The 20,761-nt window shown below is 54.0% G+C and overlaps 1 protein-coding gene across 3 annotated transcripts; it reads right to left on the reverse strand.

Moving 5' to 3' along the window:
• Positions 1-1,135: 1,135 nt before the first annotated feature.
• On the reverse strand, positions 1,136-19,558 carry LOC133372646 (anoctamin-7-like). 3 transcript variants are annotated; one of them, XM_061601532.1, is made up of 23 exons: positions 19,074-19,558; positions 18,116-18,221; positions 17,601-17,785; positions 17,301-17,408; positions 17,022-17,158; positions 15,724-15,781; positions 15,420-15,530; positions 14,485-14,650; positions 13,951-14,041; positions 13,168-13,264; positions 12,065-12,523; positions 10,830-10,967; positions 10,628-10,726; positions 9,759-9,861; positions 9,414-9,474; positions 8,855-8,909; positions 8,341-8,438; positions 7,992-8,128; positions 7,324-7,529; positions 6,156-6,298; positions 5,981-6,071; positions 4,968-5,130; positions 1,136-3,500 (listed from the first exon to the last, which is right to left on the reverse strand). In XM_061601532.1, the coding sequence occupies exons 1-23, from the start codon at positions 19,200-19,202 to the stop codon at positions 3,469-3,471; spliced, it is 2,973 nt and encodes a 990-aa protein (XP_061457516.1). In that variant the 5' UTR covers positions 19,203-19,558; the 3' UTR covers positions 1,136-3,468. The 3 variants fall into 3 exon arrangements, with proteins under 3 accessions (XP_061457516.1, XP_061457515.1, XP_061457513.1); XM_061601531.1 differs by having other exon boundaries at positions 4,996-5,130; positions 9,363-9,474; XM_061601529.1 differs by having other exon boundaries at positions 9,363-9,474.
• Positions 19,559-20,761: the final 1,203 nt, after the last annotated feature.

The following is a 20,761-nucleotide window of genomic DNA, read 5'->3' on the forward strand; positions in this document are numbered from 1 at the left end:
CACCTGACCAGGTGTCTGTCCTTCCTTCTGGTGCCTGATGTCCTCTGCTCCTGTTCTCCCATGAGGGTGCTTTCTGGTGGTCAGCTACTACCTGCGAGTCCACACCTGGGAACCGCACCACTTATGGTGCTCTCTCTCTATTGAGCTGTAAATTATGGGGTGGGGGAGAAAAGGAGGGGCGGGACCTCCTTCCCTTGGGCTGCTTCAGGTGCTGAATTCCAGAAGCCCAGATTAATTAATTAATTAACCTTCCAGTTCAGTGATCTGTTCAGGTTTTCAAAAGATTTTTTCTGAGCTAGGGAGAGAAGCCCTCCTCCCTCCCACTTCTTCCTGCTTGAATCCACTCCCCACCCTCCTTCGGTGCCAACCCCTTTGCAAAGCCGCCCACACCATTACCTGCCCAGTGCCCATCAAAAGGAGAGTTCTTCCCGGTCTCCTGTTCTGTAACAGATGCAGAAACACCCCCACCCATTTGTATGACGATGATGGGCTACCTTGGGGGGTGCCTGGGGGCTCCTTGGGCATCTCTGTATATTTGAGGAAGGGCTGCAGCTCAGTGGGCGGAGCACCTGCTTGGCATGTAGCAGGTGCCAGTTTCAGCCCCGGCAGCATCTCCAGGTCAGGCTGGGAACGTCCCCTGCTGGAAACCTGCGACAGTTGCTGCCAGTCCATCTAGAGGGACCAACTCCGCAGAAGGGTTATAACTGTGGTTGTGTGACCCTTTTATTGATGTATCTTCTAACCTTCCCTCTCCCAGGGGGAGTAACTAACAATGCGGCAACATTAAAACCCATCCCCTCATTTCTAAGTCCCTCCTGGTGGTGGGAGGAAGTTGCTCTGAAACCTGCTCAGGCTAAGGCTGAGGTGGAACCCTGGGGGGGGGGAGCCAAGTCTCCCACTGGAAAAGAAGCTTCCCTCTCAAGGTGGGGGGTGCCCAGGAGAACCTTTCATGGACAGGAGTGGGAAGGGCAAAGGGGGCACCCTTGAGCTTTTCCCGCCTCAGGCACCAAAATGCCTTGGAGCAGCTCTGCATGGAGGGGCTCCTGACTTCCCCCTCCTTCCTTGCCAAACCAAGGACACACACTTGGACCATGCCATGTTTTATTTATTCTCCTGCATGATACACAGACTGCATGTCAATTCTGGTTGCACCAGGAGGGCAGCTCTGGGGGATGAACGTGCAGGGAGAGGAAGTGGGTGGGATTGGTGCCAAGCAGCCATGCTAATGAAAGGTTGACATGCTGCACCCTGTGGCCCTAGATCAGCAGCAAGCCCACACGAGGGGGGAGGGGTGCCGCCTCTGCCCCTGCAATCTCTCTCCCCCACTCCTGCTGCTCTCACAGAAAGGACTGTGGCTTGGAGTTGAAAGGGCAAGGGGAGGCGGAGTTGGGAATCCGAAGTCTGCTCATTTGCAGGGCAATGACAGCAGGGGAAGCTCATCTCATAAGGATCCTCCTCACGCCTGTTTCTCCTACAACCTGTAAAAGCAACACATCCCTGGTGGGCAGATGAGCGGTGGAGGGAAAGGGAAAGGCAGCGGGCGACTTTGACAGCACGAAAGAACGGCCAGCCAGAAAACCCATGATCTTAACTCCAAAAAGGGCAGGATCCTCTCCTCTGAAGAGTCAGGACATGTGATTCCACTACCAGATCCCAGCTGTTCCTTTCCTGGCTTCTTTCAGTTCCACTGCCCACGCGGCAGAAACTTGTTTGTGGCTGCGGCTGCTCCGGAGGGCCCAAGTGGCCCCTAAGGGCTGGCATCTCTCTCTTGGAGTATTTTCTGCCTTCCAGGCCAGCTAAATCACAGCGTTAGTGTAGAGGGTGCTAGATGCAGATCCAGGTTCAAATCTCCTGGTTAGCCATGAAGCTCACTGAGGGTCCTCCACTTGAGGGTCCTTTAGAGCTATTGGGACATTGCTTTTCCGCAGTCAAGAGGACATGGAATTAAAACGGTAGTCCCACACAACCCTTGACATAAGGCTTCTGAAGAGGCTGAATAGGAACAGGAGTGCTGCTGAACAACAAAAAGGGCAGAAAGCACAAAGAGGAAGCTTCTAATTAAAGGCAAAGAAGCCCCAAATAGCCTGAGCTGCACTTTGATCCAGGCCAGCCTGATGCTGCCATTGCATTTTATTGACCAAAAAAATATGGCCACAGATCAGGTTGGGGGAGAACAGCACAGAAAACACAGGAATGCAAAAATTTGACAGGAATGTTGTGTGGGTGCTCCCTGAAAAGTGGGTCACCCAAGGATGCCTTTTCTCTAGGGCTAGTGTGGAAGGAGCCCAGGTTGCCTTGTGATGCTTTTTTTGAGGAGGGATCCTGCTTCCAATCTCATTCCTCCTCCTTGCCTCCCCTTGGACAGGCAGATCAGGATAAAAACATGATAAATGTTCAGCTGTGCACACTCCAAAGATCCACCCTCTTGTCTATGTCTTTGGGTTTCCTGCAGCCTCAACCCATGTTGCCACATTCACAAGCACAAACACTGTAATGCTCTTTGGAGAATACCATTTCTGCAAGTTTCCAATGTGGTAAAGGGCGGCCTCTGTACTACCACCCATGCCCACACTTCTAGCAAGGAAAGCACAGGCAGGTTTCTGAGGCCAAAATGCTGAGGAAAACTGCACCGACTGTCCTTCATGTGGACAAAGGGTGCTTTTTGGTGTGCCTAGAGTACACATGTTCCAAACATTTTAAGATGAACGTATGACTTATGGAAGCAGCTGGCACCAGTGGCAAATGGCCCTCTCACACACTGGATCAATATTTTGGGGGGAATCCCTTTCAGCAGAGACCCAGTGGGGGAATCTGAGCACAGCTAAACTATTTCCAGAAAGCCTAGCCTGTGAAGGCAACAACTCTGGCCTCCTCTCTCCTTGGCTCTGAAGAATCCGCTGCTGAAATTCCCATTGCTGTTCTAAAGAGAAGCAGAAGTTTCTGGGAGGTAACTGCCTTGGGTGGGAGGTGGGCACACAAGAAAACTGTCCCCAGAGACCTTGGAAGAAAGATAAGCCCTTCCCTTTGGACTGGGAAGGAATTCAGTGTGAGAGGTTTGGAAATGCACAATCCCCGCGGTCCCTGTGGTCCATTTCTGGGTAGTAGGAGAAAGATCCAGAGGGGAAAGCGAGAAGCTGGAGGTTGAGTGTCTCAGGACAGCCAAGGAGGCAAAGCAGCCGTTGTTGTAGCATGTGTCAGTGTGTGTGTCAAACAGCATGTGACCCTCTGCGTCCCACAAGCACAGCGGCTCTTGTCCACCTTCCAATTCTTTAAAAGTCCCACAAGACTTGTTGCTGCTTTTACGAACAGAAGGGCTCCCCCTCTATAAACCTTTAAAGGCCTCCTTTCTCCATACCTCAATCGCCCTTTTCCAACTCTTCTCGCCCTACAGCGGAGCCAACGCACATGGTCACAAGCAGTGGGGAAACCAACAGGCAGTGTTCCCACCTCTGCCCCTGCCAAGGGATGCTAGTTCACACTGTCGGGTAAAAAGCTGCTTGCTGTATAGGGAGAAGGAGAAGAAAAAACAAATAAACACAGGACGGCAAGTGCAGACGATCTTGGGGAAATTCAGCTACAGATTGGTTGGGATCCAGAGAGCAAGGCCAGGCAAGCTCAGCACCTGTTGGACTGAGGCCAGGAATTGGAAGGGGATAGGAACAAACAAGAAAGAAGAAGAAGAAAGTGGGCTTTGCTTTTCTGGTCGGTGCGGATGGTGGATTGTCTGTCTCCCATCCAAACCCATGCCTCACCTTGAGAACAAGCAACACAGAGGGGAGCACAATTGTGCCCATGGCTGGCCACGCTGCCACGAAGAACAATGCAAGGGGCTACCTGGAACACAACACTGTACTCACCACTGCATCACAACACAACATGACACATGGAGCACACCCCACAGTTATGCAGCTGCCTCATGTCGCAGGTACCCAGAAACAGTGGCAAGGCTGGGAGCACTCAGAAATCCAGGGCTTAATTTAAAACACACACACACCAAAAATATGGGCCTGGATGGCAACTGCAGATGCCCAGGCATGGAGAGGCTCCCGTTGCAGTGACAGAAGATGTGCTCTGCGTGGATTTTGTGGACAGGGAACTCTCTGGCTATCACAGCCCACAGAACAGAACAGCCATCAGAAACAGATTCTGGCACATAGCCTCCCAGGGGTCCCCACCTTTCCCTGGTGCAATGCACGGCCACTGTTTGTAATTCCTTGTTGCTTGTCGTGCAACAAGGGTGCGGGCGGAGAGAATTTGTCCAGAAGGTGCAGCAGCAGGAGTTGGTGAGGGCAGGTCAGAAACAAGGTCCTCTGTGTGTGCCCATGTAACGTATTCTGTCTCCAGCCCCAGGAGTCTCAAACTCTTACACAACATGGAGGGACCCTCCTGAAAATGGTTCTAGGCATTTCGTTCACACCTCCCGATTAAGAAGCCCTGGACCCTTCGTCTAGATGTGCCAAGAGCTGGCTGTAGTGAAGGAAACCCCCTCCCAGAAGTTCTCTTCTCTCTGGGCCTCCCAGTGGGCACATGATCCAGGGGCTAAGACCCCACTGAACCCCAATAACAGAGGCACGACGACTAAAGCAGACCTTCTCTCCTCTCTGGGAAACAGTTGCTTGCATTTTGTAAAATTCTTCCCAAATTCATCCTGATAGACATCCCCACCCCAGTCACCTGTTCCCATGCTCAAAAACAAAGAGAATCCCAAAATAGCTCACCATTTGTACTCTCCTGGTTTTGTGGATGGTTCCAGGGCTTGATGGGACACAAACGGCCTCAGGTGTGCAGAGAACGAACCCTTTGGCAGAACAGCAGGTGCTGTGCAGGGATCCCAGCCCACCTCCCACTTCCAGGGACTGCCCTGCTTCCGCCACTGCTGCTGCTGGTGCTACAGCTGGGTGTTTGTGGCCCCAGCATGAACACACAGACACACAAGTGTGCGCACAGCGCTTCTTTTGCACACTGACCTGGTGAGGGAGAGGAGTCGCCACTCACCGTCAGCAACACATCCTGGTTGTCAGCCAGAGCCTGCTTGGCCAGGTAGCGCTCCCGCTTGATCTTCACCTCCAGGGACTCAGGGACATCTGGGACCAGCCAGCCTATGAGGTGCAGGCAGAAGAAGACCACGTGCTGGAAGTGGGAAGGAGGAGATGGAGGGGGAGTTATGTGTGCCAAATGCTTCATGGAGATGTGGCACAGGCCCTGTGTGATAGGCCACTGTGTTATTCCCTCCACGCTGCAGATGGGAAAAGTGAGGCTGGTTAGAAAGGGAATGACTTTCCAAATGCCCAAGCGAACTCCAGGGGGCATCAGACTCAAAGTGGGGCTTCATGATTCGCAGTTCAGTCACGTGTGTTTATGCATGTGGGGAGTTTCCTAGGAATGCTGTTCCTGAACACTTGCGAAAGGCAAATTAAGATGAAACTGCACAGATGAAGTCCCTGGCCATGTCTGAACATTTGTGGCCTCAGTAAAAGGCAGGCACAGTTAAGAACAACTTTCATGCATTTTTTTGAATTAAAATCAAATGTTGTATCCAGGCATGGAGACCATTCTACTAGGAGATAAATTAACTAAATAAAACAAATTAAAATTCAATTTAATCCAGTTTAATAAGATGATTATTCAATTAAACAAGACAATTAAATTGACAATTAAGATGTCACATGTTGGGCAGGGCACCTGGCACAAACAGTCATTTTCCTTGCTTTTTAAAATTTTGACTGGGAAGAGAGTTTGTGCAGTTAATTGGATCCCAAGAAAGCTCAGACATCGCATTTGTGGAATCCCTTATGCCCTGAATGCAGACCAGCTTATTTGGCAGACCCATTTCGCTTTGAAATCAAAGGCACCTTCCCTGCTCCAGGCAGGGCAGCCTGTCATTTTATTATCTATATGCTTCAACTGCCTTTCTGCAAAAAATATAATGGGCTCATGTCCCACCCCCGATTGGTCTGGCCCAATATGCTGTGAATCTCACCTCAAAGGCAATGATGAAGCCCAGGCGAATGGCCAGCAGCTTCCAGTAGAAAAGGGTTTGGCTTCCATGGGCATCACGAAAGGCCTTGTAACTGAGAAGGGACATTGCGGAGGGTCAGCGTGGCTGGGGAGGGGAGGGGAGCCACGGCCCACGTTCGAAGGGGCTCCGCTCTCACCGGCACATGGTATGGTTGCTGTTCACATAGCTGGGCGGGGCGTAGGCCAGGGTGAAGTTCACGTAGCCGTGGAGGTGGCTGTCATACTCATATTGGTACAGGAGGCGTGGCAGGAAGTCAGACGTGAAGGCGATGAGGAAGGCCTGTGGGAAGACAGAAGGCCCTGGGTGGAATTGCCCGACCAGGAGGGGACCGGCAGTGGGACCACTGACTCGGCACACTGGTTGGCTTCCCACACTTTCCCAAGGAATCCCAGGAACTGCATTCTTGCAAGGATGCCAACAGTTTTTTTGCTCAGTTCCTTACTCCTTTGCAGAACGACTGTTTCTCAGGTAGGGTGGCTACGGGTGTCCCTACCCAGGGACAGTCTTCTATTTGAAGCACAGTCCTCTGTTTGAAGGGTTGCCTGGTCCAAGTTCACTTTCAAGGTAAACAACGATTAGAAGGGCCCTGAAGTTGCCCTTCCACAGTTAGCAGCACCTGGACGGCAGGTCAAAGCCTGTCCCTGCTGCCGTGAGATGTATAGCGTTTCTGCTTAAAGTATAGTTATTAAGTCTAAGCATATATATCAATTAGCACATGGAAATTTTATATAAATCTGTGTGTGTTTTTTCATGTTTGTTTTTGGCAATGCATAAGAGGCCACTTTATTCCCAGGGCTTTCCCTGACGTGTAAAAAAGCTATTTTTTCAAACTGGGTGAGGGAAAGGCAGGAAGCCAAGGCTTGGGAGGCGGATCCGAGTTCACTGAATCTGGGGACTGGGGAGGCCTGGACATGTTCTGCCTTTGGGACTGACCCACACAGCTTGCTTTGGCAGCTTGATCACCCAGGTCTCACAGAACGAGAGTTTCATTAAAAACTCAGACACAGGGGGTGGACTGAGCATCCACCCACACACATTTTTTTCTCATCCTGGTCAGAACACATGTGACATGTAGAAATCCAGTTGGTGTAACTTTCCCAATGTTTCCTACAACCTGGGATAAAGCTTTCCCCTTTGAACTTCCACAGCCCCCTTCACCCAGCAGCTGCTTGACTTGGCCTGGGGGTTAGGGAAGCCAGCAGTCTGAGGACTGGCTTTTTTTGGGGGGGGGGCTTGGGAGAAGGCACCTGTCCCAGGCTCTGAGCTTGCTGGATTTCGGGGCTCTGGGCTGCTTCTGGGCTCACATTGACAATGACGGAGATTTGGGCGAGGACATCGAGGATGAGGAGCCAGACGCTGATGTCCTGGGCACGCTCGGCCACTGGGCGCCGATACTCGCAGACAAATTTCTGGGCGTCCAGGCGGATATCGACCCAGTTGTTGAGCAGCGCAAAGAGCGGGGCCAGCGGGAAGGCGGCCACGAAAATGGTGATGAAGCCAAACTGGAGCACTGCAGAAGAGCAGGGAGGCTCAGGGTTAAATCTGCAAGTCTCATCCCTGGAAGGATGCAAAATGTAGGCCAGTGTTGCCAGCCTCCGAAATCGCTCAGAGTGGAGCGAGGTTGGAGTTGGGACTTGGGCTTGGATGGACAGATGGGGGTGGGGAGTGGAGTGGGATGAGGAGCGATCTTGGCTTCTCCATTTGTCTGTTGTGGATCAACTGCGTGAACCAGTCAGCGGAACCAGCTGACGGACTATCCTTCCATTTGTTGTGCTTTATTTGTTTAGCCCAGCCTTCACCTGCCTGAAACCCTTGAGAGCCACTGCCAAGAGGCAATCAATCTGGCTGGACCCAATTTCTGGGCATCCAGGCAGATCTCGACCCAGGTGCACAGCAGATCCATCTGTCCGCATCTGCCCAGCTTTCCCACCTCTGCACCCCACCCCTGAAGGGCAAGAGATGGCACCCTCACCCATCTCCAGGTACTCCTCAAAGAGGCCTTCACACTCAATCAGCTCATAATCCTCCTCCCACGGTTTGGGCTCCTGGCAGATCTGGGCCCCTCGCACCCGGGCCAGCTTCCTCTTCTGGCGCCAAGACTTCAGCTTCCTGCAGGGGCAAAAATGGGGAAGACAGGCAGTGGGGCGGAGGGGGGTCCCGTTGCAACTGACCACACACTTCCCATAACTGGAAGGGCCAGAGAGGGGTGGGTAGCCCTCTGGCCCTGGGAGTCTATCCGGGGGTCTCAAAGGGAGGGAGAAAGGGGTATGGGGGCCTCCCCCTGCCCCTCTAGCTCCTCCTCCCCACAGCCAGCAACTCACGGAATAAGAAACTCCTGGATGTTGCTGACAATCTGCTTCCCAACCATGATGATGAACAGCTGCTGGGCCAGTTCAATTAGACACCCACCAGGACCGCACTGCAGGGAGAAGGTGGGGAAGGGGCAGTGGTCGCCAGCAGAGCTCTGTGGAGCTGGCTTAGAAACCCTACGCCTGAGCAATCGCTCAGAGGGAACTTTCCACTGGCACGCAAAGTGAACAGAAAGAGGGGATTCCTGGCTGTGGTGCACCTGTTCCCCCCACTTTCACCTTTGGCCAAACAGGCATGGCGGGATCTTGTATTCTCTCAAAAACATGCAGGACCAGTTTAATCAGGGATGGCAGCTGGACAAATCCAAAGGCTGAGCACCCCCCACAGGAAGCAAGCTCTGTGGGGAACGGCTGCCCTCCTCTGGCATCAGCCAGACAGGAGCAAGAGAGGGGAGGGCCACATGCTGGAAGAAAAGAGCCTTTTTTGTTTGGGGAAAAAATATTTGCCCCCTGTCCTGGTACTTACGTCTTCATTCCTCATGCCCAGGAGTTTTCCATATTGGCCAGGATACCCGACAAACCTGCTGGGACAAAGGGAGGCTTCTGACTCCAGGGAAGACTGCCTGGGGTGCAGTGAACCTCCCCCAACCTCGAAGGGGGGAACAACCAATGCGAGGGCTGTCAGCTCTGCTTTTGGAGACTAGAGTCCTGTTCCAGGCAGACAATAGTCCCCGGAGGATGCCAAGGAGGAACTGGGGAAGACTCAGAACGGAGCTATGTGGCTGAGGAAGGAGTCCTTGGAGGACAGGCTGGAGGAGCATGCGGAGGGGTGTGTGCTTCAGTCGAAGCCAGTCCAGGGGACGGAGGCGCTACACGTTTTCTATGGCTTCCGTAAGGCCACCCCCAGAGCCGAGTGGCAGGTGTGCTCCGTGGCTGGGTCTGGCTTCCTTCTACAGCCAGAGCACCTGCAAAAGGGGCCGGATTGTGCAGTGACAGGCACAGCCTCAACCGCTCTCCACAACTGGCCCCCTCACCTGCCTTTGAAGAAAGCTACATAGAAAGGGGAGGAGTAGAAATTCACAAACTGGAAGATGAAGACTTTGAAGGTGAAGGCGTCTTCGTGCTGGGTCTGCGTTCGGTGCATTTCTGCAACAGAGAAGACCCCAGTGGGGAGTTGCGTGGGTTGCAATTGGCCAGCAGAGGGGGGAGCAATGACAGAGAGGAATGGGGAGCAGCACTGCAGCAGAAGAGCATTTGCCCCAGCGGCCTGCCATGTGCCGATGGGGGCAGCGGGAGCCTGTCTCCCCACGCTGAGCCAGCTGGAAATGGCAAAGGGTGGTGGAGGTGGTGGGGATGACGTGGACAGACACGAGTAATGAGCAGTGCTTTTGTGCCAGCCAGCTGGCCGGCGGGCAACATCTTAGACTCACCCCACCTGGTGAGCTTCTCAGCCAGAGAGGTGTAGACCTGACTCAAGAGGAGGATGAGCACCAGGTTCACCATGGAGCTGCTGATGTTGGCGATGTTCCCTGCCTGCAGGGCACATGGAAGGGGGGGAATCAAGCTTTGCTCCTCCTGGCCTCTCCAAAGACAATCCCTTGTCCCTCCTCAAAATGCAAACAGAAGAAATTGGAGTTTACTTTGTCTGGGGGCCCCTTAAACTTTCCTAAGGGAGTTTAATCCTGTGTAGTGGTGGGAGTGGAGGGGAAGACCCCCCACACCTTGAAAGGAGCACCTCTGAACCTCAAAATACACGCGCACACACATGGGAGCCTGACAATCTGAACATAACTGTAATTAAGTTAAATGATGATGACAATGTTGACAAAGGCAATGTGCCCTCCAGCCCTTTGGGATCAAGACCAGAATGCTGGGAGGCAGAAGGGAGCCTGTGCTGGGATGCTCATGATAAACCTTTGTACATGTTTGTTGGTTTGTTTTGTTTCTCCATCAGTGTGCACACCATCCTCTACAGAGTACTAGAGGGCAGGTTCCTGCCCCAAAGGGCTTCCAGTCTAACACCTGACCCTTTGGGGAGAATTCTGCCTGTACTGTTTTCATTTTATTCCTGCAAATGTGAGAGAAAAAGAGAGACTTTCCCCTACAAAATCCGTAGCCTAACGTTCAGCGAAGGGGCCTTGAATATCCCTGAGGGGGACTGGGCCAGGCCTCTGGGGGACCCAGGGTGCCCTTTCACAGCTGAGGGCAGGATCCAAGCCCCAGGCCAAGCGCCACACTGCCACACGGCTCTTCCCTCTCTGCCACCCTGGCCCCTTCCCTACCAGGCCTCCCTCCTCACCTGGGTCACTAAGACTGCATTCCCCGTGTGGTACATCATAGTGCTGACAATCCCACGGTACATGATCACTGACACCAAGAAGATCATCACCACACAGAGCTGAGGGGAGAAGCCAAAGGTGTGTGTGGAGTTGGGGAGGGGGGGCGGCACGGTCAGTGCTCAGGCAGGGACACCTCCTGGCCGGGGTAGGGGAGCACCTCACCATGACGATGACAGCCATGGAACCCGTCACGATGCGTGACAGCCGGTCGCGTGCGGGCAAGTGAGGCTCCTTCACCCCCGTGATGGGGTTCTGTTCCATGCAGGGAGCCATTGCAGCAAACTCTGGCCGGGGATGCTCCTGGGAGGGAGAGAGATGGCGCCACAGGGGCGAACACAGAGTTAGAGGGTCCCAAACAGGGAGTAAACCCCTTTGGACTCAAACGTGATCTCCTTCCAAGGAAAGATGCAAAGCGTTGGTTTCACATCTTTCAGTCGTTTTAATTGTTTTGTATTGTTTTTAATTCTTCATGTATTGTTGCACTGACATTTTATGTGAGTTGGTGGTTTGTTTATAAATAAATTTTGAATTATTGTTATGCTGCTGATTTATTATTTTTGAGTCTCATTTTTTTCCTTCTGCCATGCTGTTTTATTTGCTTAGTTAATACGTGTCTTTTTCTTCTTCTATAAGCCAACTGAGAATGGTGGCTGGAAAGGCACGAGATAACATTTCAAAAGTGAATAAGTACATTTCATTGGAAACATTTGTATATAAAGTATGTGAGTGTTTTGTATATGAGATCAGAATTATCACAATGGGTTTATTTATTTATTTTAAAATATGGAAATACTGCTCTTCATCTAATACCAGAGCACAAAATGAAAAGAAAACACAGTTAAGATAACATACATACTGAAATATGAAACTGCTTTAAAAAATGTTGCTGTCTTTATCAGCCTGAGTCATCTGCAGTGCATCTGCTAGTTCTTATGCATAGGGCACGTTTCTGTGTTAGAGTAAGTAGTCTGGCAGCATGCAAGCAATTTAGTATTTTAGGGTACAATTCTCAAAAGGCTTACTACAGAGTGAGCTTCACTGAGCACAGCAGGACTTCCTACTGAGGAAACATGCATCAGTCTGCAGCGTTAGCAGGGAGCGAGGCAGCCGATCTGTGAGCATCTGCTACCTGCACCTGAGCAAACAATGACTGACTCCAGGGCGGGATCACTCATGCGACAGGACAGGTGGGGCCACTTGCCTCTTCCTGCCTCCTGCTCTCCAAATTGGCTGTCGGTGCCTCCCCTGCCTGTTCAGTCTGGCAAGAGCAGCCACAGGAGCACAGGAGCTGCTTTAGGCCCAGTCAGGCCATTGGGGCCACATTGGTTAGTATTGTCTATTCTGCCTGGCAGCAGCTCCCCAGGATTTCAAGACAGAGAGTCTCTTCCCAGGCCTACCTGGAGAACCTGGGACGTTCTGCATGCAAGGCAGATGCTCTGCCACAGACCAGCGCCCCTTGCCCATGTCCAGGCAGGCAGAAGGGTGTGTGTGCAGTGGGCAAACCCCTGCCGAGGCACCAGCACGCCCAGGGCATGAGGCTGCTGGGGAGGGTGCACTGCGTGCCTGTTTGTTGTCGACTGGCGCCATCTGGTGGCTGGAACTGCAGGGCTTCCTCTGCCTTTGCCTGCCACAGGAAACGCTGGCCAGGCTCTCCCCCAGCACACGGAAGGGTTAGGAGAGGCCAGGCGGGCCCAGATCCATCTCCTACTTGCCTCTTCCTCCTGGAAGTCCATGCAGTTCCAGTGGTGGGCGAGTGTTGCATTTTTCCGCTTCCAGTACTCCAGGAAGGTCACAGCCCAAAAGGACATGAAGATACTGAAGAAGACGGTCCCTGGGTGGTCAAAGAGGTAGCCCACCTGTGGCACAACAGGGGGAGAGAGGGGGAAAGACGCGCCCTTGAGCAGCCACCACACCTTGAGTAAAAAAGCCTTTCCAGTGAAATCAGATTCACCACATTGTAGCACCTACTGTCCATGCACATTCAGTGATTTGCTCTATATTTAGAAAAATTAAATATAGCTCGTCCGCTATGCATTTGGACACCTCTTAAAATAGCATAACCAGACTTGATGATTCCTGTGATCAAGGAGGTTTTTGTCTATGCGTGGATAATTAGATGCCCTTTTGAATCTTGACTGAACTTTTCAAAACTGCACTGATTTTAACCACCGATTTCAAAACTGCACTGCTAGTATTGATTAAATGAATGATGAATGAAAGCTTTTTAGCCCCTCAAATCAATTAATGTATTTGAAATACGTTATAGATCAGCACTGTTCCCATTTTACAGATGGGGGAACTGAGGTCACTGGAGTCTGGCCTGCCTGCTCTGAGCCCATGGAAGAGGTTCTTGCTGTGTCTACTTTGGGAGCAGACAGGCTATGCTATCCCTACTCCCCATGGACAAAACTCCATGACATCGCAACAACCTCCTCCCCCCACTCCAGCCTCCCCCCCGAAACAGCCCCCAGCAGGCCCAGCTGCCAGGAAGCCAATTCACCTTCGCCATGGGGCAAATCTCGGAGAGGTTCCAGTTGCCGCAGGTGTCACACAGGGGGCACATGAGGAACTGGCCCCCGCTGCTGCAGGTCTCTTGCCTGGGGAGAAGCCAAAGGGGGTGGGGTCAGTGGAGGGAAGCAGGGAGGCCTCACTCTCCAAGGGCTCATGGTGCTCAGTGCCTGTTGGGTCCCCTTCAGCTCTCTCTGAAATCTGACACAGGGTGGACTTTTAAATAACTGGAGTTCAGCCCTGAAGTCTGTGTGCGTGATGAAATCAGAAGGGAGTGCCTCTGAGCATATGAAGATGCCCTTCCCCTTGCCCAGAGTTGCCACAATCGGAGATCTGGGGCTAGAGGGGAAGAGGGTCCTGAATCAGAGAGCGGGGAGGGGGGAGAAGGAGGTGTTCACTTGATCTATCCAGTATCCTGTTCCCAACAGGGGTCAGTCAGAAACCCAGAAAGGGCTTCCGACAGTGTCCAGCCATAGTCCTCTGGAACCCCCACCCACCACCAGGATGCTGAAGGCAGCCGTCACCTCATGAGGGTAGTCCTCTCCTGCCTGTGTCAAGGCAGGCTTGAGTGGTGGTCCCATAATTCCCTACTAGGAAAAGCCTCACCAGCTGAACTCCTGCCTGTAGCGCAGCCATAAAAGAGATGGAGGAAGAGCTTGTCACCCTGTCGGGCCCATGGAGGAAGTGGATTGCTCTGGCAAGAGGCACTTGTGGGTCATGTCCCATTACATGCAAGCTGACTGAAGCCCCCCGCCCCCCCATCTGCCACACTCACGCTGGCGTGTTTGTCCCCATGGTGAACAGGCCTGCCAGGAACACCAAAGTGCCAACAGCCGCAGCTGGGAGGAGCCAAGCCGTGTAGAATCCTGTAAGGAGAGAGGCCAGGCAGAGCCCATGAGCACTGACACCCAAAGACCCTGAAATGCAACTTTCTCCTGCCCTCCTGTCCCTCATCTTTGGACCCAGATGTGGAGCAGCAGCTGAGACCCAGAACTCTGGCTCAGCACCACTGGAGACATGAAGCCATTTCCAAGGAAAATTTGTCTCTGAGCATATGCAGAGTATCTTGCTTCATTCAAGCCAGGGCTCAAACTGGAACACATATAATAACAAAAATAAAATATATAAAAATAAAAAAGAGCAAGACCCCCTCCCCAATAGGGGGTTGGGCACAGCCTACCATTTGCAGACTGTGCTCGTGTGCATTGCTTTTCTTATTTTCTCGAATTCTGAGCAAAGTTTTGCGCCCAGGTGGGTCTGCACCAGCCAAGAAGGAGAGAAAAGAGGCCCCGCCCCAGGAGCGCCTCACCTAGCCAAGCAAAGTAGATGGCCACCTTCTCCCCAAAGTATTCTCGGATGTGGTCCAAGGGCTGGTACTTGTACCAGCAGCGCCACTGAGCCCAGAAGCGGTACAAGATCTGCCGGGGATTCAACTCCTCGCTCAGCACCTCATAATCGGGCAGCTCAAAGGGGCCCTGGAGGAAGAGGAAGGGAAGAGGTTAAGGAGGGTGCGTGACATCATCCACAGGCCAGGAAGTGATGTCAGAAGACAGCAGACAATTCTAGACTGCTGATGGATGGAGGTACCAAATCTGAAATGTACAACCTAAGAAAGAACAGCAAGATCTCTTTATTTTATCTTTAAAAAAACAAAACACAAACAAACCTTGACATTTTATTTTGAAATAAATATTTTAAAAAAAGACAGGCAACAATGAAGCCCACTGCCTAACCATTCACAATATCCTCCAAATTATTATGCGGCGCCTTTCCTACTCATTGCTTGCCATTTATGTCATATCTGATCTGATATAACCTATTTAAAATGTCCTTTACACAGTGGTTTATCATTTGGTTTGAGTGTCAAGTGAAACAGTTATGATAACAACCAGAACGGTGGCTTGGAGCATGTGCAGAGTGCCCTTCCCCAGGGACCATAGGAAGCTGCCTCATACAGAGTCAGACTACTGGGGTCCACCTAGCTCAGTATTGTCTACACCAACTGGCAGTAACTCTTCAGGGCTTCATGCAGGAGAATTCCCAGCCCTACCTGGAGATGCTGCCATTGGGGACTGAACCTGGGACCTTCTGCCTGCAAGGCAGGGGCTCTGCCACTGAGCCAGGGTCCTCCCCTTCACCACTGATGAAAGGCAGGAGTTATTGGAAGAAGAGGGCCCCAGCATCTCCCTCTCTCACACATACACACCCCGCCATTCCAGATCTGACCCTCCCAGCCTTTTTCACCTCATGCAATGGGAAGGCTGCAGCGTAGATCCCTTCATTCAGCAGCCGGTCAATGCCAATTTCAGCATGCTTCCGCTTCCCGTAGATGGTCCGGGCCAAGATCTCGTACACCTGCGAGAGAGAGATGGATGGCCAGGGTGGGTTTTAGCCAGGTGGAAGGAAGGAAGGAAGGAAGGAAGGAAGGAAGGGAGGAAGGAAGGAAGGAAGGAAGGAAGGAAGGAAGGGGAGTTGCCTCCCCTTGCTGCCCCCCCCCGAGCCCCCAAGCACGGCTGGGCTGGGCATTCACCACCCCACAAGCACTCACGATGCGATGCCTTTGTGTGTTGGTGAAGTAGGAATCATGCAAGTCGCTGCCCAGGAACCTGGAAAGGGGTGGGGAGGGAGAGAGAGATCAAAGACCTGCAGAGCCCGTCTGCGCAGAGGCAACAGTGGGAGCGGCGGTCACGAATGCCGTCCTCCTGACCTCTCCGTCTGGCCCTCGAGCCTCTCCCCAGGCGACGCCACCTCTCCCAAGACTGTGAGAACGCCTCTTGTGTGCCTGGGTGGAGAGACTGGGGTGATGGGGTGCATGCGGCCAGACTGCAGCCTGCTGTGCAGAAGGTCAAGAGTCACAGATGTTGTTCTGCTCACTGTTGCCTCTGGCCCCACCCACCACTGGTATGTGGCCCCTAGAAGTTTGCCCACAAGCGAATGTGGCCCTCAGGCTGAAAAATTCCCCCCTCCCTGCTTCAGAGGGTAGGATCTGGACCAAGAGGTTCAAGTTACAAGAAAAACACTTTGGATGAAACATTAGAATGAGTTTACTCCTCAGTCATAAGACGGTGGCCATGCTGTGGAAGAGGCTGCCTTGGAGGGCGACGGACTCTCCTTCATGGGAGATTTTTAAATAGAGGCCAGATAGCTACCTATCAAGAATGTTGTACTTGTGGGCTTCCTGCATCAGCAGGGGGTTGGAGAAGATGACCTTTGTGGTCCCTTCCAACTCAGCAGTTTCATCTGACTTGGTGGCCTTAGGGCCAGCCACAATCTCTCAGCCTCTGCTCTCCCATTGGCCAATTAGCCTCTCCCATTGGCCAACCCATTAGCCTACCTAACAGGGATGTTGTGGGGGTGACAATCAGCAATGATTGTGAAACACTCTGAATGCTCAGAGTCACTATATTTATTTATTTATTACATTTATATACCGCCTCATAGCAGAAGCTCTCTGGGCGGTTTACAGCATATATGCCTTGGATATTGTATAGAAGGAGTGGGGGGGGGACCTCTTCAGCCCAAGGGCCACGTTCTCTCACGAACCACCTTCCAGGGGCTGCACTCCAGTGGCGGGCAGTGCCAGAGGCCAAAAACTGGCAGAGCAATGGAGGCAACTCTTATCTTTCTACAAAAGTCAGAGGTTTCTGCTCACCACACACACATGCGCACACTTCTGTCCCTCACCCAGTCAGGCAAGAGACGTTGGCATCCTGCCAGGCAGAAACACATCAGCGCTGGCTTGGGGCAAAAGGGTGCAGGCAACCTGGGGAGGGTCCTGCAGGGTCTCCAGGTGGGTCTCCAGGTGTGGCAGGATTTGTCATGGCCCCCCCGCCTGCCCCCACTCACTTGCCCAGCTTGGACTTGCGGAAGGCACAGGTGTAGTAGTCGACGGGCTTCTTGGGGACCTGCTGGGCCATGACGTTGGGAAGGCGGAGCTTCCGGAGCAGATCGTCTGAGCTGTTCCTGTCTGGATTGGGGTGGGCCTACCAAGGGGGCACAGAGGAAGGAGTCACTGCGGGCTGCTCCTGGGGGCCACGAGGCAGACCCCTCGTGTGGGGGAAGGAAGCTGGGCGGCCCCCACCTCTCCCCAAGGCTCACCCCCCCACCCCCACCCAGGGCACTCACCTGGAGAGGTGCTCGCAGGCACAGCTCCTCTGCGTAGTAGACCAGCACCTCCCAGGGGGCGCTCAGCTTCAGGTAGTGGATGCCCTTGCGCTCGCTCAGGGTCTCCTCCTAAGAAGGCAAGAGGTTGACGGGAAGTGGGGGCAAAGGGCTTCCTCCAGGCACCCCCAGGCAATGGCTAGCAGGTGCTCACCTCACAGGGCACTTCAGCACCAGCAGTGCACAGACCACGGCCTGCACATTTGTGTCGGTGCAAGCACATGTCCAGAGTGCCCGCAGAGGTGCCTCCGCTTGCCGGCTCACCTTCTCCATCAAGAGGCCGGCACTCTGCAGGTTCCTGAGGAACTTCTGCTTCCATCGCTCGTGGCGCCCGCGGGCCACCTCCCATCGGGCCCCCTGGCCCCCTGCCCTCTCGCCTCCCCAGCGGGGCTCCTTGCTCCGCCTCTTCTTCGCGGGCCGCAGCTTCTCTTCCCAGACCAGCACAAAGTCTGCCAACAGACCAGAAAGGGGGGAGGGAGTCAGGAGCCCAGGGGCACCCAGCTGGAAACCCAAAGAGTCCCTTCAAAGGCCTGTGCAGCTGGGGGGGAGTGGGGAATGAATGTGCTGTTGTTTTGTGCTCTGGATTTGTGGAAGGACCCCCCTTGCTGCCTCTTGCTTTGGCAGCTCACTTCTTGCAAAGATGGTCTTGATCAGTGTGGGGAGCTGGGGGGAGCAGGGGTGGCCCTGCAGTCATCCAGCAGCACAGCTTTTGCAAGGGCAGCTTGATAAGCTTGCAAAGGAGTCAGGCAAGAAGATGGTGGGGAGGAGGCTGAACTCACCAATCTTCGTTTTCCCATCTCTGAAGTAGGTACCAGGGGAACCACCCGCACAGCCATAACTGTCATTGCTGTAAACGTAGATGGGGTCCTCCTCCTCCCCCTCCTCCTGACAACAAAGAAGGGGGTGAGGCATGGTGGGATGGGATGGGATGGGGAGGCCATGCTGGAGGCTGGCTCGGAATTAAAGGGGGGCCTTGCGAAGGGCCTGGTGCGGCTGGGGGGGGGAGTGGCCGCTCAGTGCTGGAGCAAAGGCCACCCGGAGCTCCCCCCCCATCCTTCCTTCTTTTTGAAGGAGAGCGCGCCGGGGTTTCACATGCCTTGCCTGGCCACAAAGAGAGGCTCCCCCCGCTGCCCCCCCCGCATGCCAGCTCAGCTCAGCCCTTGCGCCGCAGACCGCCTGCCAGCTCCTGTTTCTGAGTGGACGCCGTTTGCAGCAACGAGATCGCGCCAGCCGCAAGGCGCAAGCATGGCAAGGGCTCGCCCCCTCACTGCACCCGGCGGCTCTTTGGCGCCTCGCCCCCATTTGAACAGTCGCGCCCCACAGCGAATTCCTGCCTTCTGCCGGGCAGCATCTTCCGCTGTGCTCTCGGTGTCACCCTCCAACGCCACAACGCTCAACAGCATCCAAGTGACTCCCAGGGGCTTTGATTGGCATGACAGAGCACACAAAGCGACAGATAATCATGGGCTTCTCCCCCCCCATCTGGGGAGTGGGCTTCCTGCTTGTCTTGGGACGCTCTTCCAGCCTTTGTTCTACAGCTGGCCCCTGACAGCGTCCTTCTGAGCACGTGCAGAGTGTTTTCCCCCTTGCCACTCAGCAAGCACAGCTCGGCCCCAGACACAGCCAGGAGCCCAAGAACCCCCTTCCGGGCCAGGGCAAGAGGCAACCAAGGGCCGCGCCCGAGCGCTCCGCCTGCAAAAGCTGCCACGCCAGATCCGCCGCCAGCCCCATACTTACGAAGGTGTCACCGGGGGGCCCATTCGGGACCGCGCCGAGGTCGGTAAAGGGGCCGGAGGGGCTCTCTCCCAGGCCGATGAGCAAACTGGTGGCCTGACCATCGGAGCCGGGCACTTTCTTGCGCATCATGGTGCTTGGCGGCGGCACGCGGAGGCATCACGGCCCAGCGGCCGTCGCTTCAGCGCCTGGGGAGGGCCGTGCGCCAGAAGAGAAGCCCGCGCTGTCCCGGAGGGCTCCGCAGCCAGCGCGTCTCCCTCGCCTCCCCCCGGCTCAGCCCTGCCCCTGGCCCGGGGCCGTGCCCGCTTCCCCTTGGCGGCGCAGCATCCTCGGTCCAGCAGAGGAGATGGAGAGGTGATGTCAGAGGCGGCGGCGAGCTACCGTATTGCCTGGTGCAGGAGGGCAGCTGTGAGCTGGCAGCCGTGCCGTCCCCCCACGTGCAGGTCCTTCTGCTGCGTAGCTATGGAAATAGGCTGGAGCAGCAGGGACAGACCGTTCTGCCTGGCAAGCCTTGCAGGCTTCAGCGCGGTGGTGGGTGGGAGGCTCAAGGAAGGGGGATTGCGCAAAGGTAGGCGGGGTGAAGTTGGGGGTGCTCAGCCTTGTGCGTGTCTGTGGGGTGGGGGCCCATGGAGGAGGGGCGGGCAGATGGTGCCTCTGCAGCAACCACCTACACAGAAGAGGCTGCTCCGGGCCTGAAATGATGCAGAAAACATTCATGCAGCTCAGAAGTCCTGCCGCTGCCGGCCGAGTGCCCTTCCCTTCCCGCCAACTGCACGACCACTCTGCAAGAGGCTGCTGCCAGGAGAAGCAGGAGGCCGGGACCCGCTGGCCTTCCTGTCATCCTAGGCTTGGCCTACTCACATCCTTCTCACCAGCCTGAGGAATGCTAAAGTCTGGACCAAGGAAAAGTTTGTTTCTGAACAGGAGAGGCCAGGCCAGGCGGTGAGCCAGGACAAGTGCCTGCTGGTGAACCCCCAACACTGCCCAGCTGTGGGGTCATGGGATGCCCCCAATAGTTGCAACTGCCAGCAGGAGAATGTTGACTAGCTATGCGGCTTACAGGAAGGGAAGAAAAATCTAGCTGGGGGATAACAGTCCCCGCTCAATGGCACAGGACAAAAAGGGGGAAGGGGTGTGAGGGAAGGGGGCAGGAAAGGGATTGTGGGATGCCCTCCAAAGAGCTGGGAAGGATGTAGACCGGATCCAACCCTGATTGGAACCCAGAGCCAACCGTTTGATTGCTGATTTATGGCTGCCACAACAAACCAATTAGCCTCTATTTTTGGACCTTTAAGAAGAGCTGTATAAATTAGGGTCTTTCTGTCCTTCATTTTAAAAAAACTGGCATTGCATTTCCTGTTGGTACTGAAGCTCTTGCCCACGAGATGGCAAGGGATCTTTAGCCCAGCCAGGCCTCTGCAAGATGGATTTGAAGAGGCAATGTACATTATGAGAATTGCAACAACCTCGGTTCTTTCCTCCTGCTCCTGCATGTTTGCACAAAGTCCACCTCTCCAGGGTGATGTCCTATTAAATATTAACACAGGCAGAAGACCAGAAAACCCATTAGCCTCTCTTAGCTGCATAGGCTAGAGAAAACCAAACACGTCTGAGGTTAAGCGAACTCAGCGAGCAGCAGCCTTTCCTTATTTGTGCTTAATCATTTCTCATGGCACAGGAACAGCTTAAGT

This window comes from Rhineura floridana, chromosome 18 (assembly GCF_030035675.1).
Source record: "Rhineura floridana isolate rRhiFlo1 chromosome 18, rRhiFlo1.hap2, whole genome shotgun sequence".
Lineage (NCBI taxonomy): Eukaryota > Metazoa > Chordata > Lepidosauria > Squamata > Rhineuridae > Rhineura > Rhineura floridana.

Bases quoted from the DNA above. Each gene is read 5' to 3' on its own strand.
- LOC133372646 (XM_061601529.1), bottom strand. From the start codon at position 19,202: ATGATGCGCAAGAAAGTGCCCGGCTCCGATGGTCAGGCCACCAGTTTG. The intron at 13,265-13,950 runs GTGAGTGTGGCA...GCTTCTCCCCAG, and splicing joins ATGGGGACAAACACGCCAGC to GCAAGAGACCTGCAGCAGCG. The intron at 5,131-5,980 runs GTGAGATTCACA...TCCCACTTCCAG, and splicing joins GCTTCATCATTGCCTTTGAG to CACGTGGTCTTCTTCTGCCT.